The sequence below is a fragment of the Nyctibius grandis genome, chromosome 12, assembly GCF_013368605.1.
Source record: "Nyctibius grandis isolate bNycGra1 chromosome 12, bNycGra1.pri, whole genome shotgun sequence".
Taxonomy (NCBI): Eukaryota; Metazoa; Chordata; class Aves; order Nyctibiiformes; family Nyctibiidae; genus Nyctibius; species Nyctibius grandis.
The window spans coordinates 21,751,749-21,778,971 of NC_090669.1; the positions used below are offsets into that span (position 1 = coordinate 21,751,749).

General features: G+C 47.4%; 1 protein-coding gene across 2 annotated transcripts in view; it reads right to left on the minus strand.

Annotated features, from left to right (window-relative positions):
• Positions 1–349: 349 nt before the first annotated feature.
• GALNS (galactosamine (N-acetyl)-6-sulfatase) overlaps positions 350–27,223 on the minus strand; it is a 50,245-nt gene continuing 23,371 nt past the window's right edge. For both annotated transcript variants that reach the window (XM_068411141.1, XM_068411142.1), the window contains 3 exons: positions 17,923–18,044; positions 6,970–7,087; positions 350–3,459 (listed from right to left, as the gene is read on the minus strand). In XM_068411141.1, the coding sequence (XP_068267242.1) occupies positions 3,373–3,459; positions 6,970–7,087; positions 17,923–18,044 (327 nt within the window). In that variant the 3' untranslated portion in view covers positions 350–3,372. The remainder of the gene's footprint in view (positions 3,460–6,969; positions 7,088–17,922; positions 18,045–27,223) is intronic.

Here is a 27,223-nt window from a genome sequence, read left to right on the forward strand (position 1 = left end):
CATCAGAGGCTCAGGGTACTCATTAAGGGCAGATGTGGGAACACACACGCTGGCCACGTCGTGATCCGAGGCGGGTATCGGTGTCGCTGAGCTGCTCCACAGCAACGCCGCGGGCTGGCAGTGCCCATCCCTGCGGGCGCAGCCTCAGGCCACGTCCGCCCCTGGGCCCCACACCAGCCTCTGACCTGTACTTGGGCAGCTGTGTGGGCTGGGAAATTGATCCACGTTAAAAATAATACAGGGAAAACAAAACAAGCTATTTTTAACCCAAGTCAGTCCCGTGATCCGTGAGACTGTCCCAAAGCAAGGTGTTATTCCGTTGTTTTACAGGCGCACACCAACAATATAATGCATTTCTGATAAATTAGTTTATTTTTCCTCATTAGTTCTTTAAAATCTGTACATCTTTGGGAAAGGCATTGATTTAAAATCCTTCCTAGCTCTCCAGCTATAAAATTACTATTCTTATTTCAATTTAAAGCAATAGCTCTTCACATTAAGCTTTGCTCTTTTATAACAAATGGCCATGAAGCAGGTACTAAACAGACTTCAAGTCCATTGATTTATAGCAGCCAGCTCTCTAGTGCAAAGTTTACATCCAGTATCTATGCACTGAGAGATGATTTCAAAGAGGAACGAGGACTTTGTGTGCTGGGTAACCAAACACCGTGTGTGTGGAGAAGAGGATGGCTTTGCCCAAGCAAGTCACACAGAGGGGGGAGAAGCAGTGTCTTCCAAACTGCAGGCTGGGAAAGAGTAAAGAGGGCAGTGGCAGGCAGGGGACATGGGGCAGCAGGCACCCAGCACGCTCCCCATGTGCACACCACGAATGCTAAGAGCTGAGAAACGTGTCTCAGCCCGTGAGCTGCCATCCCGCGATGGATCTCCTCATGAGCAGCACACAGAAAGACTTACAGCTCGCAGCAGATACGTTCATATTAGTTGAGGGCTGACAAGGATTTTCAGGGAGTTGCAGTGACTGACTCCCTCCTCTGGCGGTATCTTTATCTGCTGCAGGGCTCTGAACACTTCTGGGTGACAGAAGCACTAAAGCAGAAGTGGACCAGACCCCGAAAATGGGAAGTTACTGGTTTTGTCTGGTCTCCTGGGCTGACAGACGCACACAACCGCTGCAAGTCCTCCTACCCGCACTTCAAGAGAGATGTTGAGGTGTTGGAGCAAGTGCAGAGGAGGGCGACCAAGCTGGGGAAGGGTCTGGAGGGTCTGACCTGCGAGGAACGGCTGAGGGAGCTGGGGGTGTTCAGCCTGGAGAAGAGGAGGCTCAGAGGTGACCTTAGTGCAGTCTACAACTACCTGAAGGGAGGTTGTGGTGAAGTGGGAGTCGGCCTCTTCTCCCAGGCAACCAGCGCTAGGACAAGAGGACACAGCCTCAAGGTTCGCCAGGGGAGGGTCAGGTTGGACATTAGGAAGCATTTCTTCTCAGCAAGGGTCATTAGCCATTGGAAGGGGCTGCCCAGGGAGGTGGTGGAGTCACCATCTCTGGAGGGGTTTAAGAAAAGACTGGCCATGGCACTTAGTGCCCTGGTCTAGTTGCCATGGTGGTGTCAGGGCAACGGTTGGACTCGATGAGCCCAGAGGGCTCTTCCAACCTCATTGATTTCTGTGATTCTCATGCAGCATCGCTGAAGAACGGGCTGATCTGAATCTCTCCAGACTTGAGCTACCCACACTACGTCAAAACAAGGAGAAAAGTTATGGATGGACTGGAAATGCCTTGCTATACTTGAAGGACAATTAGGAACATCATAAGGCAGCTAAGAAATTTGGACTATAAACAAATGCCATTTGCAGATGCACACTCAGAGGCTCTGCCAGCCCACGAAACGCTGGCTGTGATTTCTGATAGGTGGAACAGGAAGAGCCGACTCAAGTGCTGTTCTCATTACAATCTTATAGGATTATCCAGCTTCATGAGACATACACCAGGAATTACTGTGGAGGGGATTACAGGTACCACAGAGCATGGGAACGGAGAGAACGGGAGCATTTATGATTACAGGGAGGGCAAGAACAAGCGGTTGAGAAGCATGTAGTAGGTAGTAGTACAGCAGTGACCAGAGAAGCAGAGCTCTCTACCTGTCTCAAGCCAGGCCCAAGCTTTGCTTGGGAGGGAAGTAGGGCTGTTTATAGGTACAAAGCACCCTGATTTTTCCCCAAGGCAGCACAACACCACACGGAGAGGGCATGTGTACTGTATAAAACACTGGAGGGGTGGAAGAGGAGCTGTTGGTGGTGCAAACAGCATGTTTGGGGTTGCTTCTAGCTACTCCCCTGAAGCCCCGGAGTAACCCTGCTCGGTTTTGTTCGAGACATGTTTATTAGCAACAGCGAAGGGCGTGAAACAGGCTCAAAAGCAGATGAGAAATCTGCAATGTGAAATTGTGCGAAGGATCGGCATTTACCACGGACTCTGTTTAAAGAAGTGCTACACCCAGGCTGTGGAAAGTTTGCACAAGGAGAATTCCTCAGAGAGCGTACCCTGGAAACAGGGTCAAGAGTTAATACCTGATGTAAGCGGGCATTTCTGAGCCTGCCGTTGGCCGGGCCCACATCATGAGACGAGAAGCGTGACTTAAACCATATTTGGACCCGGATTTCTGAAGAAAACCCCCTAAATGAACAACTGACCCCCTAAGAATATCCTGCACACCGTCAATAAGGCAATACTTACACGAACACGATCTTCACGTTTCTTTATAGCGTTACCTAGGGGATGTCTGCAGCTACAGACGAAGGCAGGCAAGGGTGTCCTCCTCCCTGGAGCAGCCCCTTACCCAGCGATGCACAGCAGCGGGCTGGGCAGCACGGCTGCACCCAGTACTTGCAAGTTTAGGAAGAAAGGAAAACCAAGCTGGAGTCCAGAGAGTTCACAATGGAAATCAAATGTTAAAACAACAAGTTACAGGCAAACAGAACACGGGCAGTTTGGGCAGGGTTTTCTGGCGGCTGTGAGTTTCCTGAACAGTCCCCCCCGGCTGCTGTTGGGGCATCCGAGTGAGCAAGGATTTGAGAGAGCAGGTTGGGTGGAAGGAGCAAGAGGAAAGGTGCATCCATGGTGTCTCTGAGGTGCTGGCAGAGTTGTGATTGTCCAGAGAATTTTACAGTTGAAACAGTCTTCACTGCAAAGTTACCATTTACGGAAACAACTAGAACAACAGAAGAGTACAGGCTAAACCCTGAGCACCAGCAATATAAACACTGGCCCTTTTGGAAGAGCAAATGATGATATCATACGTACATCACACCCTCCCTGTGTAAACAGGAGTGCCAACATGAGAAGACATGCTTTGTAAACCATGTGTCCGGCTGGTTATAGCTTTTCTGAGTAGCTCCTGAGGGCTGCAGAGAAGATCAGTGAGGCCAAAAGCACTTCTTAGGATCAGACTTGGGCGGTGTCAGGCACTTCCCGAGCTTCTCACAGCCTGGGGGAGACCAATTCTGTCAAAAACAAACAAAAAATATACAGAAAAATGATTCATACCAAGTATCTGCTGAGCCCTGTACCATAACCAACCCCTTTTGATTCTCACAAAGACGCTTTTATGTCCTGCTTGAAAACTGAACCCCCTCTTGCGGTTGATGCTCATCAACTTCCCAACTCCAAACACTATTCAGAAAAAGCTTTAGGAAACACTAGATCTGCAGCAGATGATTCCTCTTCTGGGATACAGTGGTCTCTCCTGTACAAATGCAGTCTGCAGGGACTCTGGTGACCTTCCTCTCCATCCTGTAGCAGCACAGAGCAAGCAGAGGTGAAACCCCCCATTTTCCTGGGATCCAGAAAAGAGTTCTTGTTCTGAGCACTAAGATATCCATGCTCTTTCTTGAGGAAACAAGCAAAAAGCAACAGAAGGCCAAGGGTGTGAGAGAGAGAAGAATGCTGGTATTTTAATGAGCATTTTGATGGATGAATTCATGAACAGATGGAGCAGGAGGCATTTATGAGACAGCTACTCCAGTGCATGCTGAGCAAAAGTATTTGCCTCCCTCGTTTCCATGTTTCTTGGAACTACCTTTCTCCAGCGTGTGTACAACAGAGGAATGATGTCAGCAAGGAAACCCACTGCAAACCTCAGTTTCCAAAGGGATTAACGGAGGAAGGAATTTGGATAAAAGAACTTCTTCAGCTTCATGGGGTTTTACCATTTAAAATTTTGGGTAATGCGAATGGCACGTTACAATTCCCATTCTGCCTTCAGAAACCTTCTGTGTTCGTTCATCCCTTCCTCTCTCAAGGTCTATCCATCCACGGGAGATTCCTGCTGTCACCTATTCAAGGTCAGTTCAGCTCTGACCTATTTAATTTCATTTTCCTTATTTTTCTCCTTCGAGTCATTTATGTTTTCTTGGAATTAAATTCTTACGGAGGAAAAGAAAAGCTTAACCCCAGAAAAAAAAATGCTGGAGCAGGTTTCTATTCCACCCAGCTGACAACAGATGGCAGTGGGACACCAGCTATCTCTGCAGAAGGCGCAGGCGACGGAGGGGAGCGCTGGCAGAAGGCACCTCACCCCACGAAGGGCTCCAGACAGTTTAAGAACAATGAATGCTGTTTTCTAAATCCATTTCTTAATTTTAAAACGCACAACCACCGCTGGAAATTTCAGACGCCTGACCACTCTTGTAGAAGCAACAGAGATGCAAAGAAACAAATGAAATGTTTGTTCTTTTGGAAAAAAAAAAAACCCAAACCCAAATTGTTTCTGCTTCAGTCTCACAGTCCAAGTGGGCTTCCCTGGATCCGAGCTGCAAGTGCTGAGAGCCCCGAGGACACCGTGTGTGCTGCAAGTCAAACACGCAGCCACGCCAGCACGGCTCCATGGCACGGAGCAATTTCTCCTACGCTTCCACAGGAGGAAAACGCAGCAGATCCAGCTCCACGGGAGCTTCATGGACACTGCTGGGGGGACAGTGCTTCCCCTGCTCAGGAGGGCCCGTGCTGCTGCGCTCACGTCAACCCCGAGCCTGCAGTAGCTACAAAACGATCCATCTGCTTTGCTCATGGATAAGTAACGACAATTCTTCTCCTCTGTCCCAGAAAGGATATTAAATACCCACAACAAACAAATAGGTGACAGAATTCAGAAGATAGTGTTAGGCATAGTACTGGTAGGTGATATTTATCTCCCAGCATCCTCCTAAGACAGATTTAGGGCCCAGTCAACCCCAGCAACACTATCACTCCAGAAAGTCTTGGTTATCTTCATCTCTGGTCTCAAAAGGCAAGAATTTAGTGTGTGTTTTAGTTTTGTGACCGTGTAATGAGCCTGTTAGGTGCTTACCTAGAATAGAAAACTCACAGAATCACAGAATCAGTCAGGTTGGAAGAGCCCTCTGGGCTCATCAAGTCCAACCATTGCCCTGACACCACCATGGCAACTAGACCAGGGCACTAAGTGCCATGGCCAGTCTTGCCTTAAACCCCTCCAGAGATGGTGACTCCACCACCTCCCTGGGCAGCCCCTTCCAATGGCTAATGACCCTTGCTGAGAAGAAATGCTTCCTCATGTCCAACCTGACCCTCCCCTGGCCAAGTTTGAGGCTGTGTCCTCTTGTCCTATCGCTGGTTGCCCGGGAGAAGAGGCCGACTCCCACTGCGCTACAACCTCCCTTCAGGTAGTTGTAGACTGCACTAAGGTCACCTCTGAGCCTCCTCTTCTCCAGGCTAAACACCCCCAGCTCCCTCAGCCGTTCCCGGTAGGTCAGACCCTCCAGACCCTTCAGACTGACTCTCTGTAGCCCCAAGGAGAGGGCTGGGGTGCAGGATGAAGTACAGGACCTCCAGTGCAGCACTTTTTCCGTTATGCAACCCAAAGACACTGTTGACAAACAGGGACACCAGATGTTGTCACAGCACCTAAACACACCACACCAGGGCAGCTGCAGAACAGCGGAGCACGCCTACAATTTATGAACCAGTTTTGGAGCTGGAGTTAGCACAGAAGAAATGCCTTTCCAGAGAAGGTCTCTGGCAGCAGCCAGGCACTGGGGAGACTGCCTGAACCCAAAAGGTCCCAGAGGAGCACAGAACAGTGTTTATTAAGGGAAAAGTTGAATAATGAAAGAAAACAACACAGAAACAATGGTCCTTCAAATCTTTTTCCTACTTAACATCCAAAATTAAAAAGATGTGACAAAGCTGAAAAAGATCTTGTCCTTCTTACCACGGAGACACAGCTCCACATTTTGTACTTTTCTGCCTGGCTGGAGATAGACCCTAAGCAGCAGGTACTGACTGTTCATTTCAGAAGATGATTTCAGCATCAGAAAGGTTTTGCCTGTTACTAGTTTGTGGCAGTCTACCAGCACATCCCCTTAGACCACACATACACTCTTGTCAGCTGACAACTTTACCTCCTACAAACCATGCAGTTTCTTTCCCAGGTTCTCAAACCAAGCAGCATCTGACAGGAAAGCCAAACTGTAACTTTCCAACATGCAACTAGAAACAGAAAACAGAACTGGAAATGTTTGTCGTGTTTCAAGCTTTAAAGACTTTGGAAAAGTCAGGCACGGGTGGAACTGGAGGAGATCAAGCAAGACCAAAGATGCTCTCACACATCACTGAAAAAAAGCCACTGTCCCAGTCCCACCGCTCAAAACACAGAGGACTTTTGAGATCTGCAGAAGGGGATCAGAAAGGAGAAGGATGATCTACAGCTGTAGATACTGCCGTATCTCTAAGGAAGGAAGCCATGGAGTTTATCACAGCATGTTGGTAGACTTTCCAGACCTAACCCCACTCACTTTGCACGAGCCTTCCTATGCCACTGCGCTCCACGGGTAACAAACAGCCCTCTCTTCTGTGGAACAGCCAGACAGCCCTTCAAACAGGTGAGCAAGCACCTCTTCCCCATCCCTTCCCAGCATTAGGTGACATTTTTAAGCCTTTACAAAACATATTTTAAGCCAAGGATTCTCAAATGTGTTTATGCTTTAACCACTCACCATGACGGCCTTGTCGCAGACGTTGAGCTGTGGCTCCCCTGGCACCAACGTCGCTTTGTGCTGCTGGACAACGAAGGATATTCGCTGCATGGCCCTTTGGTATTCACCACTGGCAAAACTAGAACGTGAAAAAAATACAGGTCAGAAGACTTTTCCTGGGCTGTAGCAAAGAAGAGTTTGTAAACAGGCAGCTGACACTGCCCACAGGTCTGTAGGGGAATGAAACGTCTGGGCTGGCAGAGTCCAGCCTGGCTGGGCCAGGAGGCTGCGGGCCTGAGACGCTCTGCTGAGGGCAGCAAGGGTGGCAGGTGGCTTGTCCTCCCCAGCAAAGCACATGGCTCCTGCAGATCACCTCAGCACGGGGCTTGGGTTTCAAAACTGGTGGCCCCAAACGTGGGGGCCAAGAGGTCACCCAGCTCTTGGTGCGTCCATCCTCCACACTTCCAAGTGCTTTTCCATAACACGTGCATCATGCAGAGGCATTTATTGGAGGCAAACAAAGGTAAGGTCAATACTTTGTTTTCCAAGAGTGTTCTCAAGGGTTTCAAATGCAACCGCTGGCTAGTACAACTTCACAATCACCAAGTAAGATGAACTAATATTATGCAAACAGGAAGATGGAGAAGAAGAATAGAAGCGCCTTGTCCAAGACGAGAATACCTCCTCCATTTCGCAACATCCACCCAGGGTTCTGCCCCATCTACATTCTTCCATTACAGCTTTATTATTCCAAGCTGGGACCCATCTGTCATGCTCCAAGCCCTCATACAGGGTTATAAATTACCAGATTTTTCATCCACCCCATTACTCCAGTAGGTACTTGTTTAAGTGGTTCAGGGTGTACTTCACTAATACTTCAAGTACTTCTGAAATGGAGGATTACTACCCAATGATCTCATTTTGTCCATCACGTTAAGAGTCACTTGAAAAAACAGAGAGCAGCAAATTGCTTCTGAAGATAAAAGAAACAATGCAGCTCGGTCCTGACCTCAGGCTCCCTTTGCTGACAGTCCAAGCTGGCCACCAGCCCCACACTCCAGCTAATTTCCTTCTTTGAAAAACAATCACATTTCGAAGCCCAGTAATGTGCCAACAGCTTCCAGTAAACCCTATAAATATCCCATCTCGGCAACCATCCAGAGAGAAGCTGATTGTGGGGATGGGCCTGAGCTTTGCTGATAGAGAACCGGAAGGGAATTTCAAATGACAAGCTCCAGCAAACTAATCTGTAGCTCTCACACCCAGCTAGCTGCATCCTGGTGGAGAGGCTATCACCGGGACCGGCTGCGTGAGCTGGACGGACCACCCTGAAATCCACATTATTCTCACGATGCTCCTGAACTTGCTTGCTCCTCTCCCCACGCATCCCACCTTACTGCTTACTCCTGCGCTGCCCCAAACCAGAGGGACAGGCAGAAGTCTGGGAGCTGCCAAAGGCCACCTCTTTCACTTTGGCAAGATTTTATCTGGAAGCCTTCTGCTTTTATCTGGTTGCCAGCCCAGCAGCGCGCTTGAAAACAATCAAAGCAGATTTTTACCAGCGAGGGTTTAAAGCTAACCTGGGCTGACAGGCAGAGGACAGCGCACACGGGAGAGCCGGCGCACGGAGAGAAAAGGCTTCAGAGACAAACACACCGAGGGAGCCTGCCTAAAACCGCAGGGATGCACGCAGCACGTCGGACATCCGAGCTGGAGGCTGCATGAAATGGGAGCCAGAAACATTTTAAAGCCGACATGCTCTAGTGATGGAAGCGGAGATGAAATGCAGTTTGGCACGACACGTGTATCTCGGTGTTTTCGACTGCTAATGCACCTATTGTGCCAGGATTTGAAAGCTCTTCCAAACCTGAGCTAATCACACTTTATTAAGATCCTTGTATTAAGGATTAATATGAATTAATACATATTTTAATCAGTTGCTAAGTCTAGCAGATACTCTAGATATCAAATCATTTAACGCCTCCTACTGCTGCTCTTGTAACTAATGTGTTTATTTCTGTCACGTACTTGTGTCATCTCTCCAGCATTTATGATCTTCTTTTGGAAGTGGACTCGTAAGATAAAAAGTTGCTGCTAACTAATTAAGCCCCACAGCATCTTTGCAAATATTTAAGTGCTAAAGAGATAGCCCAATTTCATCCATCGAAACGGCTTTTCATACACAGGGTTCCAAATTAGCCATAATCTGGACAGACCAGTGGAAAACACAGCTGTGGTCCTGATGAAAGATAAAAAATACATTGCCATGACTGCTGCTTTTTGCTCCAAATATGCCAGTCCTGTTGCAATGAAAAAAATCTTTCTTGCTATAATCTTAATTATTGCATTTATCCACAGCATTGTTGCTCGTTAGCAACCTAAGACACGTGAATGCCGCAGCCTAACAAAGTAGGCTCAAGTCATTTAAATCATCTTCTTGCTTTAATTCCCATGTTCAGGATGCTCCTGGCTTTTTCAGCCAGCTCAGCAGTGACAGGGAATCTTGGCCTAACCTCAGCTCCTGGTGTGTTTGAACTGCTCTCCCCTGCAGCTTCGACACTTTTAGATTATTTCAGCATTTAGCATAGGCTAAGTGACTTCCTAAAAGCATGATAGAAGCGGCTTGGCACACATAAAAGCCTCACAAAGCTGGCTAAAGCTAAAGGACACGTATAGATTATGCTCCAAGTCACAGCACTAACCTATAAACCTTGTCTCAGTAGGGCTTAACATGCTCTTAAGCTGGCTAAACGTGTTGACACGAGCTTAAAACACATCCAACGGCAGCTGTCCTCCTTGTGTTGAAGGACACGGCAGTGACGGACCCCATGTGCTGGAAGGTGTCTTTCAACATTGGAGGATCATCACAGATCATCTTCAGATGCCTCAGCTAAGCACATCAACTATCTCACTCATCCAGACGTGTGCCAAGTCTCCATGTGGAGCAGGGCACGGCAATGCCCGCAGGACAGCACTAGCCCCGGGGCTGGCATTCACGTGAAAGTGGAGTCACCCACTCAGACAAAGCCGTGCTGGTGGTGGGGGTTGGTTTACCTGTCCTGTCCCCAGGGAGATCCTCAGTCCTCGCGCTCTGACGAGCTCAGGTTTTGCTCAGACAGACCTGTTCCACTCCACAAAGAGTACCAAGATCCAATATCCACGCAGCAACCTGTGAAGTATTTACTGACTGCTTACACGGGTTAAAACTGTCTCCAGCCCTATGCAAGAAGGGCTTTTGAGACAAAATCCACAAGAATCACAGAGTCAATGAGGTTGGAAGAGCCCTCTGGGCTCATCGAGTCCAACCATTGCCCTGACACCACCATGGCAACTAGACCAGGGCACTAAGTGCCATGGCCAGGCTTTTCTTAAACCCCTCCAGAGATGGGGACTCCACCACCTCCCTGGCCAGCCCCTTCCAATGGCTAATGACCCTTGCTGAGAAGAAATGCTTCCTAATGTCCAACCTGACCCTCCCCTGGCCAAGCTTGAGGCTGTGTCCTCTTGTCCTATCACACTAGTTGTCTGGGAGAAGAGGCCAACTCCCACTGCGCTCCAACCTCCCTTCAGGTAGTTGTAGACTGCACTAAGGTCACCTCTGAGCCTCCTCTTCTCCAGGCTAAACACCCCCAGCTCCCTCAGCCGTTCCTCGCAGGTCAGACCCTCCAGACCCTTCCCCAGCTTGGTCGCCCTCCTCTGCACTCGCTCCAACACCTCAACATCTCTCTTGAAGTGCGGGGCCCAGAACTGGACACAGGATTCAAGGTGCGGCCTCACCAGTGCCGAAGAGAAGAGTGCCTTTAATCTGTATGTAAGACGGGGATAATTACTCCACGGTAATCAGTCCGAGTTGTAAACGGAGCTGGGAAACCCTTACTCTTACACGGAGTCCCATCATTTCCCTGAATGCGTACGCAGGGCTGGGTTTGCTGCAGCCTCTGTTCCAAAAAAAAGATGGTATTATCTATACAGGTGTTTGGGCATCAGCGTCTGCGTGAAGCTCCAGCCCTCGCTGCCTCTGGGGCGTGCTGCATTTTGTATTCAACAATCCTGCAGAAGGAGAGCTGGGAATAGCACTGGAAGAATGAGCGGGTGAGCAGGTGGTGTGGTGAGGAGTTTGCTACAAGAGATCCCCCAGCGTCCATGAAATTATTCCACGCTCAGAACGAGGGAACGGAGTGGACAAAGTCCAGGGTCATTACACTAATTGACACTTTACCTCCGGGAAGCCCCTGGAGATGCAATCAGGGCTGGATTGCCAGCGCAGGGTCCCAGGCACAGGTGTGGCCTGGGCTTCCTTCATTTAGCCTAATTGTGCCTTGGCAATCTCTTCCCATCTCCTCCCTGGCCAAACAGCTCCTGCTGTTAACCCCACCGTGCCCTGCGCTGAAATTCAGGTTTGGGAGAAGGAGGGTTTGTCTCACACGCTGTTAGAGCTCCAGTTTAATCTTCCAGTCATCAGTCGTTCACCCTAAAGTCTGCTGCCACCCTGAGCTGTAAGGAGGAGCGGGCGATTCCCTACAGTCCTAAATACACCCTCAAATAGATCAGAAAATTAAAGAGCATTTTCAGCATTTTTTTTTTTAAATCTAGATCTTGATGTTTTATACCTCGTCCTGATCACTCACACATGGGCACAGCGCAGTGTGTCTATCCTGGGAGCAACAGGACCGTGTTACTACTGAGAGGAGTAACAGAACGGGTATTATATAGTGTGCCTCATAGAAACCTGACATCGAGCTCTTCAAAGCAGCTTTCAGATTTATAGTGTGTTTTATGAGATGCACATGAGGTTATGGGAAGGACATAAAACTTGGCTAATGATTTGTATATTTTACTTCCTCCTCCACTGAAATTATTTTAATTAAAAACATTATTTTTAATTGTGAAATACACCCAGATTCAGGTAATTTGATTTTATCTGTTATCAGTGCTTTGAGGCTGCTCAGCACTGTAGTATCCAAGTCTTGATCTTGTCCTATTATTCAGTCTTCCTCAGTTCCTCTCTTCTATTATCAAGTTTCTTTGCAATTTAAAGTCTGCACAATACATGAGGCAGACAACAGGTTTGGGGCTCTGCTGCTGAAACGTGGCAACTCGCAATGACTGGAGAGACTCACAGGGCCACAGGAAAACAAACAAGGAATCAAAGACAAGAGTGAAGGGTGGCCTGTACCCTAATTCACCTCCCTGGTCCAGCAGCATCTGTGGGCCCCAGATGCAAGTAGGCCAGTTAGCCCCACCAACACAGAATCCCAGAATCAGTGAGGTTGGAAGAGCCCTCTGGGATCATCGAGTCCAACCATTGCCCTGACACCACCATGGCAACTAGACCAGGGCACTAAGTGCCATGGCCAGGCTTTTCTTAAACCCCTCCAGAGATGGGGACTCCACCACCTCCCTGGGCAGCCCCTTCCCATGGCTAATGACCCTTGCTGAGAAGAAATGCTTCCTAATGGCCAACCTGACCCTCCCCTGGCCAAGCTTGAGGCTGTGTCCTCTTGTCCTAGCGCTGGTTGCCTGGGAGAAGAGGCCGACTCCCACTGCGCTACAACCTCCCTTCAGGTAGTTGTAGACTGCACTAAGGTCACCTCTGAGCCTCCTCTTCTCCAGGCTAAACACCCCCAGCTCCCTCAGCCGTTCCTCGCAGGTCAGACCCTCCAGACCCTTCCCCAGCTTGGTCGCCCTCCTCTGCACTGGCTCCAACACCTCAACATCTCTCTTGAAGTGCGGGGCCCAGAACTGGACACAGGATTCAAGGTGCGGCCTCACCAGTATTGATGATGCTTCTCACCTGTGTGGATTCTCTAACAGTGTCCACAGCTCTCCTTGCAGCAAGGGATGTGTTCGTCCTGATCCTCTACCTGGTCACTTGTTTTCATGGAAGTTGTAACTCCCCAGCTTCAAGAATCCTGCCTTTCTGCTGGGTGTCATTGTGAGTGACCACAGCGGCAGAGGGGATAGAGACAGAGTGACTACGTAAAGCCTTAGTCTGGGTGAACAGGTGACAGAAAATAACAACTATCTGATCCTCCTGCTGGTGGCTTCAGTGGTATTTATGAATCATAATTTACGCAACGTGCCCTTCAGGCTGCTCTCCTGAGGCTGTAGGGCTGCCTGGACCTGTCTCTGAAGATGACGTCCATTTCAAACAGCATTTTGCATTTTTGAAACTGGTTCATACGGCTTTTTACTTCAAAATTCCTTTTTTTATACAGCGTCATTCTAGTCTAGGCAGTCCCTCGTCAAAATACCTGCAGGCTGTTGGTCTGCCACAATCAAGCACAAGTTCCAGGCTGATCAGACGGCGTGCCACCACGCAGATGTGTTTGACTGGTATCGCTGAGGCTCTTTACCCACAGCTCTCCACAGCTTCACTTTTCCTCAGTGCCATCTCTCCTGGGACAGCAACTAATTCGCCCCTGCAAGGCAGCTGGTGCCATTTCCTTCTTTTTCAAGAAGATGAGGAGTCAGCATCTCCCCTGGGCAAGATTCTGGCTCTTTGCCACACACATTTCCCCCCCTGTTTTGCACCTTCGCTCTTTTCCCCACAGTGAAGTTTCTGCCCTGATCGGCAAGGTGAGCCTGGCAACTTTTCTATCAGATCCTTTCCCCTTTAGCTTCCCTCCAGGAGCTTCTTCCCTTCTTTTCTGGCTCCACAACCAGTGCAATTACCTCTCCAATGATTTCCTGGATTTTCCATCTGCTCGAAATAGGCACTTGTGAGCTCTCTTGTTAATTAATGTGCTCTAAAATCATTATGTTCATCAGCCGAGCCTTATCACTTCCATTTTTTCCATAACAGTAAAAGCTATCACAAAGTAAAACACAGGTATTTTGACGATCAAATTTGAGTAACCTCAGTTGTGAACAGAGGCTAATTGCTCAAAGCAGAATCACTACTAACCTGGAGTATCAGCAACACATGAGCACGCTGTAGGGAGGAAACAAAATACTGCTTAGACTAAGAGAAATGCTTCTGCTTTGTGTGCTGCCTAACACATGACCTTATTTATATTTTAAAGCTATAAAAAAAGAGGTATCTTCTATCCCACAGCCTACACAGGTCTAGACAACCTCTTGGATGACAAAAGACACAAGCAGTTCACTTCTCACTACACCAGGACTAGATAATGAGGTAACTCTTATGTAAGTGCAGTTACATTACCATGTTTGGCCACCAAAAAGAAGATTATTTACCAGTAACCACACTTCTTTGCAATATATTGCCCATATATACCCCTGTATGGCAGGTGTTCTTATTACAAGCACCTCTCTGGATGCCAGTTTTGCCTCATCAGTACCTGCAGGAGTGTTCATGCCCCACCTCATCCTGCAGCCATATAAACGTCAAGCTTGTCCTACAGTGCCAAGCTTCTCCCAACGCTAGGACACCAGAGTCCTGCAGTTCTCAGGAGAGTCCTCTTTCTAGAAGAGAGGGGGATAAAAGCTTGGTAGTGAATGTATCTGGTGCTATTGCTGAGCATGTTGATCCTGAAGGTCAACTCCAGGACAGGGATCTTGCTCCATCCAGCCCGTTGATGTGATGATGTAGACATGCCATCACCCGGGCAAGCTCGGGCAGCGTGAGAACTCATAACACACCTTTGGCACTGCTGTGAATCCCAGCTAATGAAATGCAAAGTCTGTGAGGCTGTTGGGTTGCCAGGGTGAATTCCAGTCCAGACTGAGAAACATCAGTAATTATCTTCCGAGGCGAAGGGGGCAAACACAACTGTGTCCCTTGGCAGAAGCTGGGGTGCAGGAGGCGGTCCAGCCAAAACCAGAAGGGCAACAGCAGGAAGGAACAGTCCCAGCCCTGTTGGGAGGGTCTGTTCCTAGAGTCAGACATGCAGAGGGATGCACACACAGCCTTAGGTGAAGGGGAACATAAGTGCAGGGTGCCATATGGCTCAGAACTGCCAGACGTGTCCTCAACGTGACGACAGGACCTGCCTGTAATTGCCTGACTGGTTTTTCCACTGCATGAAAAGTGCTCCTGGGGGAGATAAGCTTTTGCTGATCCTGTTTCCAGGCAGACTCCAGGAAATCCAGTGAACTGCGTCAGGAAGAGGAAGGACTTGTCCTGCTTCACCACAAACCCCAGGGAACTGAAAACTTTACATACTGTCTCTAGATCCTGAAGGACTTGCATCTTCAGTGATCCCTTCGGCAGCCAGGTCTCCAATGAAGACTGAAAAGGCTAATCCCCATGTCCTGAGATGAACTGAAAGCACAGCCTTGAAAAGGTTTCTTAGTGTCATGCAGTACCTTGTGTGCACAACGGCACGACCCTCTCCTGAGCAACCAGCGACAGGACAAGAGGACACAGCCTCAAGCTTGGCCAGGGGAGGGTCAGGTTGGACATTAGAAGCATTTCTTCTCAGCAAGGGTCATTAGCCACTGGAAGGGGCTGCCCAGGGAGGTGGTGGAGTCACCATCTCTGGAGGGGTTTAAGAAAAGCCTGGACATGGCACTTAGTGCCATGGTCTAGTTGCCATGGTGGTGTCAGGGCAATGGTTGGACTCGATGATCCCAGAGGGCTCTTCCAGCCTCATTGATTCTGTGATTCTATGATCCAAAGATGAGACTCCCTGAACATAAGCACCCTGCAAGCCAAGAGTGTTGCCGCAGTCGACTGAGCTGACTGATTTCTAGGCTCTGAGATCCCCCAGGATCCTAGAGGGAGCCCAAATATACAAGCAGTAAATCTCTCTGTAGGTGCATGTGATGCCTGGCCTTCACGCGCAGCCATGAAACCTCTTACCGGTGGTTTTGCATGTGACCCTACTCCAAACTAATGCAAATCAAGAGATACGACAGATAATGAAAACAATTTTAGGGAGAAGAAAAGGCTGCACTAAAATAAGGAATAAATTAAATAAAAAATGAGCAAAAGCAGGCAGAGAGAACAGGGCATTGGTGTGCCATGCTGCTCCTTCACTGCAGCAGAAAAACTAGTAAAATCCAGTACAGATTTAACAAATCAAAGTGGTAAAAGTAAATTATATAAAAGAGGGAAAAGTACCAATAAATCAGGGGTGCAACGCACATTTTTCTAAATGCTTTGGCACCGTAACGATGCACCAGAAGAGCCAAGCTGATAAAAGAGCTGTGTGATACACCCTGCTCCTGCAGGGCAGCAGGAGGGTGAGCAGAGGAGTGTGGCCAAGACGGGCTGCGAACACACACCAACCTCGTGCTGGAGCACAAGTGATACGAGCACACCCAGCCAGATGCACGCGTGGAGGAGGATGGGATTCCCTTCTGAGAAACATTAGTGTCGGGACTCCCAACAGGCTGTCTGCCAAGGGGGATAATTAAGCAAAATAAAAATACACACCAGTAACAGCTCCACAAATGAGGATAATTTAATTACCACATTCGATAGAGGAGACCCACTTCCCATGAGTTTCCCATTGTGACCAGAGAGGAGACAATAGCAACCGAACATGCTGCAGAAAGGAAGATTCATGTACTAAAAAGAGGCTTTCTGTTAGGGTCTGCATATTAAACAACATCACAGCTTTCCATAATCATGTCATAATCTTGCCATAAAATTCAATCAAAACAGCAGCTTGTGAGTGTCCAAAAATCAATGGAACCCTCTGAGAAATGACTGCAGATGTAACACTGGAATTTATTTCAATGCTCAATCCACGGTGGTTGTAAGGAGCACAGGGAAGCAAGTGTCCTGCAAACACCTCTTGGGGAAGAGCTCCTCTCCCTCAGATTCAGAGGAAACACAAACAGTGGGCAAACTATTCACTTAATACTACCCATTTGTTTGATTTTTGGAAAAAGAGGTCATTTCTATCCACTCATCTTCCTAAAATAAAATAGTTGTTAAACCAAACAGGCCATAGTCTCATCTGGATTCCCAACGCAGCAGCGTAGTTTCACTGAGCTGAATTTAAAATACAAGAGCTGCAGATTGGCTTTATTCACTCGTGCTGAAATGCAACAGAAAGGGAGAGCTGATGTGCTGGGCTTCTGACGAGCTTTATACACTGCGTAACGCACCTCTAGGGTGCTCGTCTGTTAAGTGAGAGAGAAGTGAAAATATCTTCCTCCCCTTCTCTCTCTAGCGCAAACACTTAGTGGACAGCACAGGCTCAGTTCATTTGCAAGTAATGGAGCGAGTGTATCCACTCAATTATTTAAAACAGTTGAGTAATTGCAGTCCTGTCAGCTCAGAAAACATCTCTCGGTTAAAGTTTTCTCTTTATTTATTTCCACATCCTCCCAGTCGGAGCCACTGGTGAGGGACGAGGCTGCACGCCCCAGTTTGCAGCTTGTTTTGCCACAGGGTAAAATTCAGTCAGCAGAAGGAAGGAGGGAGGGAGGTGGAGACGCCTCGGGAGCTTTTTTGGAGGTGGCAGGTTTATACGTGGGCTGTGCTGGCTGATGACTACATAAATCCTTACAGAAATCTCTCAGGGCATGGTGTGTGCCAGAGATAAATGTTACAACAGTAGGCTTATAGGGAAATGGATTCAGACAGCTGGGAGAGTCCAGGGAGGGAAGAGGATTGGGCAGAAAGTCCTCTTGCTAAAGAGCCTTCGGAAAAGCTCCTTTAGCAGGGGCTAGGAGAGTGGAAGGTTACCGTGTTTGTTCCCCAGTCCCAAAACACCCAGAGGGTCACAGCTCCAACACGCACGCTCCCCTGCACCACTGCTTTATTCCACAGCTGCCTGCACTCAGCCCTGTCCTGCCCACAAGTGTGGGTTTTGCCTCCTCCGTGAGGGGTTGTAGGACACAGAACAAGGACCATCAGACCAACAAGTGCACATCCACCTAACCTGGCCGTTTGAAAACCAAGATTTGCTCCTTTCTCTTCACTACTCTCACCAGTAATGGCTTTCTGGGACAGTTTTCAAGCAGATTGCAAACAGCAGCTACCAAGGCAAATGAATTATACACAGCACACGCTGACAATGCTGAGAGTTCTCACATCTTCGTTAACTGGCTCACCTTAACGGGTACTTCTCTCCAGGGTCCCTCCCCAGGTGGAAAAGCAGCGGCAGGGTAGTGTGCTCCTCCTGCGTGTGTGTTGTCACTCCAGAGACGTTCTGCCCAGGACAGAAATCAACGCCCTGCAGTGAACAGGAGAGAGGTCATCAAGGGTGAAGCAGGGGAAGGAGTAAAATTTTAGCTGATGCCACTTCCTTCAGCATCTTGTCCACAAAATGAAGAATTATTTTAAACTGAGAGTTCACTTCAGTCTGCAAAATGGATCTGATGGGGTAAAATAAGGTGACACTGCATGGACATAAAAGCTGGAGCAGGCCTTACATTTTTGCCTTATAAAAAAATAATTCCTATAAAATATTCATTAAAATGAAATGGCGAAACGAAAGACAAAGAGGTGAAACCATTTAATCATAAGAATTCTGCACATGGAAAGGATCTTCTCTCTTTGGTTTCTATGGCTTCGAAACACACAGAGAGGATCGGATCACTCGGCTGTTCTGATCAAAAAGCAACAGCCCCAGAGGAAACATCCAGCCAAACCAAGGGGCATCACCCTGAGAGGCACCGGGCACCTTCTAGCCTCCCTGAAAACTCAGCTTGCCAGCACCCAACACCAGACCTGAAGGATGTTTCACTGAGGAACGAAGCAAATTAGTTAATTTTAAAGAAATGGGTGTTTTTGATCTGATTCATAGCAAGCTGGTATTGAGGCACTCACCTGGGAACGAGAGTGGGGCTGGAAGAACTGTGTTAAGTCTGGAGACATTCCTGTCACTAACATTCAAGTCTGCGGGGTCAGAAGTTGGGGTTCTCCCAGTAGCAGCAGTGGGTATGAAGGGCAGAAGCACTGGCACCCTCCCTTTGCTAGCAGCAATGGGTTAAAGCGCTTGCTGGCCACCCTCAGAATCCCAGAATCAGTCAGGTTGGAAGAGACCTCAGGGATCATCGAGTCCAACCATTGCCCTGACACCACCATGGCAACTAGACCAGGGCACTAAGTGCCATGGCCAGGCTTTTCTTAAACCCCTCCAGAGATGGGGACTCCACCACCTCCCTGGGCAGCCCCTTCCAATGCCTAATGACCCTTGCTGAGAAGAAATGCTTCCTAATGTCCAACCTGAACCTCCCCTGGCCAAGCTTGAGGCTGTGTCCTCTTGTCCTAGCGCTGGTTGCCTGGGAGAAGAGGCCGACTCCCACTGCGCTACAACCTCCCTTCAGGTAGTTGTAGACTGCACTAAGGTCACCTCTGAGCCTCCTCTTCTCCAGGCTAAACACCCCCAGCTCCCTCAGCCGTTCCTCGGAGGTCAGACCCTCCAGACCCTTCCCCAGCTTGGTCGCCCTCCTCTGCACTCGCTCCAACACCTCAACATGTTTCTTGCAGTGCGGGGCCCAGAACTGGACACAGGATTCAAGGTGCCCCCTCACCAGTGCCAAGTAAAAAAAGCCCAGGGACAGAGTGAGCCCAAAGCTGAGCTCTCTGCGTCCAGCCTTGCCAGGCTGTGCCTCTGGAAGCCCAGCCTGTTATTAGCCAGGTGCCGAGCTCCCTAATCACCTAGAGCCTGGCCTGCAGCCTCGAGGGCTAACAGAACCCACTTAAGCCCTGGGAATAGCGAAAAATGTCAAGCGCTTATTTCCCTGAGCAGCAAATAAAGCAGGGAGCCCCACAGCCCAGCAAGGACTAGCACCAAATGGACTTGTTAAAGCTCACTTTTCCAATCCCAGCTGACACGCTGCGCTCCTCACAATACCTCAAAACGCCCCGAGACACGGACAGAGACATGGAGAGAGGGTGAATGGGAATATTTCAATGGAGGTGGGAAAGCAGCTGTAGCATTTGCTTATAAAACAAACTGAAAAAGCTCTCTACAGATGTTGGTAGGATTTGATTGGCAAACAATTTTCTAAAAATATCCCGTGTTTTTAATGGGCAGCTGGTCAGTGGAGCAGTTAATATTCTGCTTTTCAATAAAGCAAGAAGTTTAGAAGCCCATGAAATCCCATTTATCTGCACGGAGCTATAGATTCCTGAATCACTGACTGGAAAAATAAGAGAGTTGCTTGATAGGTTGTAGTGGCCTATCAACAATGGAGTTTAAATGGACACAAAAATGATTGACCTTTCCACCTTGTGACGCCACAGGCCTCTGAAACACACAGTGAAAAAGAGATTTATGGTTTTTTTCCCTCAAAAGGAACAGTTAATGAAACGGTATCAAAGCCTACATAACATCCAAATTATAATTTGGATGCAAATCAAACAAGCAATTTAATTAAGAGCCTGCTAATTGGTATAATGCTCTTTGGCTGCAAATGCTTTAGTTTGAAAGAAGATTTTAGTCTCTTGGGTATTTGTTTATACATTGCTCTGTTTACATTTTATCTTTTGTTCCTCATAAAATCCTTGTAGCAGAGAGTCCAGGACACAGACCAGGCTACATCCCAAAGACTCCCAGGGAAGACAGTGCTGGGGACTACTTGCCTGATGCCACTAGCCAAAAGCTATCTGTCTTTCTAATCTAAGCACGCAATGCCCTCTTCAAAAGTAGTCTATTGGGGAAAAAATGAAATAAATTAAAATAAATAAAATCAAGCATACCATTTTATGACATTGATAAATAACTCCCTTAAAACACGGCTGAAACCACCCTTTAAATTTCAAAGGCCTTTCAACTTTATCTCCGCCAATAAAATTGACTATTACTATTTTTATATACTGCCTGACTGCTAATATTCAACCTACAGAGAGAGCTTAAAATATTTTCTACCTGCTCATCAACAAGATAAGAGGTAAAATTATATCCTCACACCCCTGATCAAGGCATTATCCAGCATCACAGTAATACACTACAGACACAGGTAGAGGAGCCTCGTCTTCTGTCCCTTGATTTATCATCCACAACTCTCTGTCGTGGTTTTTTTTTTTGTATATCAAAGCATTTTCAGTTGTCAGGATGGAAAGAGGAAATTCAGCTAAACCAGTGAACTGGAAGTCTGGGATCCCCAAGTCTGGATCACTTTGCTTTTCTGGAGCAAAACCAGTATAAACTAAATCTGCTTGAGATTTGGGAAGTATTTAAAGATGAGACAATCCCCACTGCGGAGCATCTGGACAATGCCTCTGGTTGCTTGGAAAGCGTGTGAATCTGGTCTCACGTGGTGCTGGGAGCTGGGGCAGAGGGACACGCCAAAGCTCCTTGTGTGTGTGTGTGTCTTGGCTGGGAGGGAAGGAGCTGCCCTCCAGCTGTGCTACCCCAAGCAGGCTGCAGGACAACAGGCCTGGTGAGGAAGGGGACTCTCTTCTAGATGATAATTTTAAATCATGGCACCATTTGGGATCATTTCTTCCTCTTCACTGAACTTTTCCTTGTAAAAGCCTGAGCTGACAACATGCCCCATGGACCACCAGGATAACAAAACCCAAATCAACTACTTCAAGAGGGACAGAGATCTACTGGAGAGAGTCCAATGGAGGGCTATGAGGATGATGAAGGGACTGGAGCACCTGCCTTAGGAGGAAAGGTTGAGAGACCTGGGGCTTTTCAGTCTGGAGAAGACTGAGAGGGGATCTGATTAATGTGGATAAATAGATGAGGGCTGGGTGTCAAGAGGAAAGGGACAACCTCTTGTCACTTGTGCCCTGCGACAGGACAAGGGGCAATGGGTGCGAGCTGGAGCACAGGAAGTTCAACCTCAACATGAGGAAGAACTTCTTTACCGTGAGGGTGACAGAGCACTGGAACAGGCTCCCCAGAGAGGTTGTGGAGTCTCCTTCTCTGGAGACTTTCAAGCCCCGTCTGGATGCGTTTCTGTGTGACCTGCCCTAGATTGGTCCTGCTCTGGCAGAGGGGTTGGACTCGATGATCTCCAGAGGTCCCCTCCAACCCCTAACATCTATGATTCTATGATTCATCTGCTCTTATTTCCTTTAAGCTATTCATCTGGCAGACTGTTAATAACAACATGCAGGGGTTTAACAGCCAGTTAAAGCACGTGCCTAATATTTTACTCTGCACACTATCCAAGGTAATCCACATGCTTACAGGTAACACTGATGGAACAAGTAGAAAAGTGCCTCCCTGTGTGTAAGCAAATTCTTGGGTCTTTCCTCCTCAATTAGCAAAGCACGAGAGCCAAACCAGAAGATCCTATTTAGAGCACGTCAGCTCTGTGCCTTCTAAAGGAGCCCAGAAAAGAGCATCAGATGGCAACCAGAAATAGCTCAGCTCCTGCACCCTGTCTCTTGCACAGGCGCAGTGTTTTGTAGATCTGTTTGCTGTAGGAGAAATTCCAGCAATCTTTTTTTTTTAAAAAAAAAAAAACCAACCACCAACATTTCCTGCCCATCAGGTAAACCTTCCAGCGAGCACATCTTCCTGCCCTTCTCCCTGGATTGTTTTCCTGTTCCTAAGATCTAGCGGCTATTGGTTGCCCAGCTTATGCTTTAATTTCCAGAGCAAATGGACCACAGATGCTATGTCAATATAGACATGAGACAAATAGAGCCGGTTGCCAGGTTGGGCTCTCCGCCAAGCGATGGAATCACCGCTTGTGTTAACGTAAGCCCTCTGGCAATTCGTCACCCTGGCGCTCGCCCAGATCCCTCCGACTTGACAAGCGGCTGCAGATTTTGATAGCGGCGCAGCAAATCTGGGGTTTGTCTCCTGGTCATGCCTCCTCGTTCTGCCACGCAAAACCCAGAGCAGCAAAACTGTATTAATATTGGAAGGAGAAAAGAGCAGCGGTTAATTAAAGCCAGGAACGTTGTTTCTTGCTCTTTGCCACAGCACGGGTAAGGGGCCGTTCTCACTCTCCTGGCAATTCCCAGAAAAACCCTCCCAAACTGGAGCTCTGAAAGACCAGACACCTGGAAGTGTGACTGCCAAGCTTCACCCCTGTTGAACGAAAATTGCTTCTAATGTGTTAACTGTGTGGAAGAGACCCCAGAAGATGGGCAGATCAGCAAGCCTCCAGCAGTTCTCAAGCAGAAGCGATCAATGGCTAGCCCATATGCTCAGAGGACCACAATCAAATGTCATTATTCCTGAGGTTCTACTTGACTTCACATCCCCCTTGCAGAAAAGGCTTCATCGATCCCTTCGCGTTGAGGAGAAGGGCAATCAGACAGGCTGTGGCAGGGATAACCCCTTTGGCATTTTACATTAAAACAACAGGGTCTTCTGGCCAGCACCTACACCAACCATTTAAAGACACAGGAGCTCTCATGAAAAACCACTGAAGACTACTAACAAGATACTAAGCTGACAGCAGAAAGGTTGATGTTATCAGCCACTCTCCAACCAACCACATTTTTCCTTAATTATTTTTTCCCCTTCTTGCATCACTGCTCTTGGAGGGCACCAGAACTCTCCACTGCTGGATAGTCCCTGTGGCAGGCAGACAGAAGGAAATCTCCTTTCTCCTGCTAGCTCATAGTCCTGCCTCCTCCACATAGCATTAAATTAGACAACTCCTGAGCGGCTTGCTAGCTACTCAGATAAATCCATAGAGGATACCCACTCTTTTTCCCCCTTTCATACCTCTCCTTCCAAACAAGGAAGATGAAATGTACCTCCCCCTTCAATCCAGTGGACAAAACAACTCATAACGATGCAGACACTGAGCATTTGTATTTTAGGAATGGGAAGCTGGGCACCCAGCATCATGAATCACAGAATCACAGAATCAACCAGGTTGGAAGAGACCTCTGGGATCATCGAGTCCAACCATTGCCCTCACACCACCATGGCAACTAGACCAGGGCACTAAGTGCCATGGCCAGGCTTTTCTTAAACCCCTCCACAGATGGTGACTCCACCACCTCCCTGGGCAGCCCCTTCCAATGGCTAATGACCCTTGCTGAGAAGACTTCTCTCCCTCTACCAAACTATTTAAAAATCTTTTATTATTTAAAAATATAAACACATTTTTCAAGTAGAGTTTCCTTTCACCTCTCCCTGTCCCGTTTATCACCTCTTGAATGTCAGAAATATCAAATATATGAAAGGAGATGGAAGGCAGGTAAACAGACCCAAACAACCACCCTATGCACTCTACAGGAATAATGTCCCACAGAGTGCTCACTCTCACTTGCTTCTGTCGAGTGAGCCTTCCCTTTATGCTTCCACGAGACCAACCATTCAAGAATGGAAGTTCCCCAAGCAATCAAGTCAAGCCAGCAGAAAAGACAGCACCAAGGTATCCTCCAGCACTGAGAAAGACTGCAAGAATTTATGAGAGGAGTCAGACTAGAAAAAAAATTGCTTGGGGCTTAAAAAACAAATAAACAAACAAAAAATAGGAAGAACAGAACAGCACGCTTCATCTTTGTTAAAGATGACAAATTTTAATCCCAGGCCATAAGGCAGGGGACGCAGACCAGTAAGGGCAGGTTAATGTCATGGGAGTCTAAGACGACTGCAAACCTGTGTGCTGCTTGCGTGGGATCTTTCCAGTGTAAATATTCCAAGTGCCATATGGAGAGGAGTGTTCAGATCCCTGTTCTGCTTTCCTAGGCTTTGCTTTCTGTAGGCTGCGTCTCTCTGGTACATTTTTATTTGTATATACATATTTTATTACTTAACTAACTTATACCACATTCCAACGCATAGCTTTCCAGGTTAGAGGCCAAAATGGCACAACATTCTTTCTAGTTCATCCTGGTAGTCCTAAACAGACCCAGGACACGCACCAATTTCACATTTTCCAATATCAACATGAAAATGTGGTTCTGGCTGCTTTAATGTATAATCTCATCTAAAAGTCAAACAAAAATGCACAAAGTGTGGATTAAAACCAGGGCAAGTTTTCTGTATCGATGAGTTCCCACACTGCCAATTAGCAAGGGAATTTTGAAAGCGAAAGGTTTGGCTAAAACATGCAATGTATCTGTTAAAATAATGAGGTACTCAACTACCCCTAAGACAAACCTCTCAAAACTTTGCAGACAGCTGTTTTGACACATCTGGCCAACGGCAGACTTCTTTCAAACGCATGGCATGCCAGCCAGATATGTCTATTCCAGGTCTCAGTTTGGACCTTCAGACAGAAAAAGAGTTTCACATTTGAAAGTTGAATAAATCATCCTACTGGATTCACAATAAGGGAAGGACCCATGCAAAAGATCTGAAGGGAGGTTGTAGTGCAGTGGGAGTCGGCCTCTTCTCCCAGGCAACCAGCGACAGGACAAGAGGACACAGCCTCAAGCTTGGCCAGGGGAGGGTCAGGTTGGACATGAGGAAGCATTTCTTCTCAGCAAGGGTCATTAGCCATTGGAAGGGGCTGCCCAGGGAGGTGGTGGAGTCACCATCTCTGGAGGGGTTTAAGAAAAGCCTGGCCATGGCACTTAGTGCCCTGGTCTAGTTGCCATGGTGGTGTCAGGGCAATGGTTGGACTCGATGATCCCAGAGGGCTCTTCCAACCTCACCGATTCTGTGATCATAAAATGAACAAAGCCCCATTAGCTGAAGTTCTACTGGGATGGCAAACCAAACTTATCGAACAGCAAACCTGTCGACACTCAGAATTCCTAATGCCACACACGTGCATGTATTCAAATATGTTTTTCAAATGAAATTAGCAAACAAATTGGCCTTTTTGATTCTGGCAGCAAAACTGTAGTCCAACATCAACACAGCTGAGAACACCAGTCACTGAAAGAGGCAACTGTATGGGAAGGTGAGATGACAAAACTCCTGTAACAGGACTCAGGACTGTGGAACTGTTCTGCATTCTGATTTATTCCTATTTTTAAACTTGCAAGGCTTGTAATTAATGGCTGGAGGACATGAGGAGAATTGGAACAAATTTCAGCCTCAGCTTCCTCTGCATGTTGTTAATGGCTAGTCTGTCCACTAACATGCTCCAATTTTACCCACATCAACCACATGTGATACAAGCTGCAGGAAAGCAAGTGAATTTTTAATCATCTCTCTCATGTACAGTATAATCGCCGGCTTTTATCAGACAGTAGTTAAACAAAGACTTAGAAAGAAATAAATATTCCTTAATTGCACAACTGCCATTGCTCACAGTAGGAGAGCCTTTGAAATGAGTAACTGGTCCCCATTATCACGGCTACACGCGTACTCAGACATGTACAAATAAGTTTACATCACTGTAGATGTTTACTTATTTCCCAGCTAGGTATGTAAGTGTGTGTGTGTGCTGATATGACAGTGGAGAGCAGTTATTCATGTGTGGCATGATCTTCCATGCACATGGGAAAAGCATGCCTCCAACCCACGCATGTACCCAGACACACAAGCTCCCAGCATCCTGGGATGCACATCCTCCACGCTGTGCCACGGGTGATACATGGTTTTACTCACATACTACCCCAGACAAATACATTATCTCATTTTAGCTGTGTAGAATTAGCATTGAGATTGCAATGCATTTCTGGAGCCAACTTTCCTTTCCTTCTCACTCCATGTAAAACAGAAACTTTGACTCCTGGAGCATTACAGGCTTTAAAAGAGAAATGCACATGTTTACATCCCCAAATGTAGGTGACTTCTTTGGAGCTGATGTTTCCTTCTACCCCCAGGACATCCCAATGAAAGGAACGGTGCACTTTCACATCCACAAATGTCACCAGCACTTATTTCTGCACCTGTGATGCCTTGAGGACCCACCATAAGTTAAAAAAAAATAGATATATAAAAAAAAAAATCATACAAACAATCCTTCCCCAGTACCAGCCTGCTGTCAAAATCGCTGAGAGCTGTGCCATAACGCATTTAGTTCATGTCTAAAGGTATAATCAGCAAGGCACACGTGTGAACCTGCCATTCAAGAAATGCCCCAGAGTTTAGTACCCAAGTCTGAGGCGAGAAAGATACAAAAGAAGAAAAATAATAGTGCTCACATCCAATTGTGAGAAGATCAGCCAGGAAATTACAAAAGCTGTGCCTATTTGGCAAATAAAATGTAAAACAGCTTATACCGTGATACGGGCTCGCAGAAGTGCTGATAATAGATAAAACACATGTACTCTACTGTTTTCACCAACTGCTGTTCTTTCCACTGTGCAGTTCCTACAGCTTTCCTTTTCCTTTCAAGAAAAAAAACCCAAAAAAACAACAAACCCATCCCTATTCCACTGAAATAGTTCAGGGCACCGGGTCTTTTGTACTAGAAATTGTGAGATACATGATCCATTTGGCATCGGGCTCCAAACTTTGTAAGGGTGCACATGAAAGCTCAGAATTCAGCAGGGGAAGAAGCTTAATATTAAGGGGGATTAAGTGCTGATTAAAGGGAGCACCCCTCAGAATAACTTGGATTTTGCTCATTTTCCTTT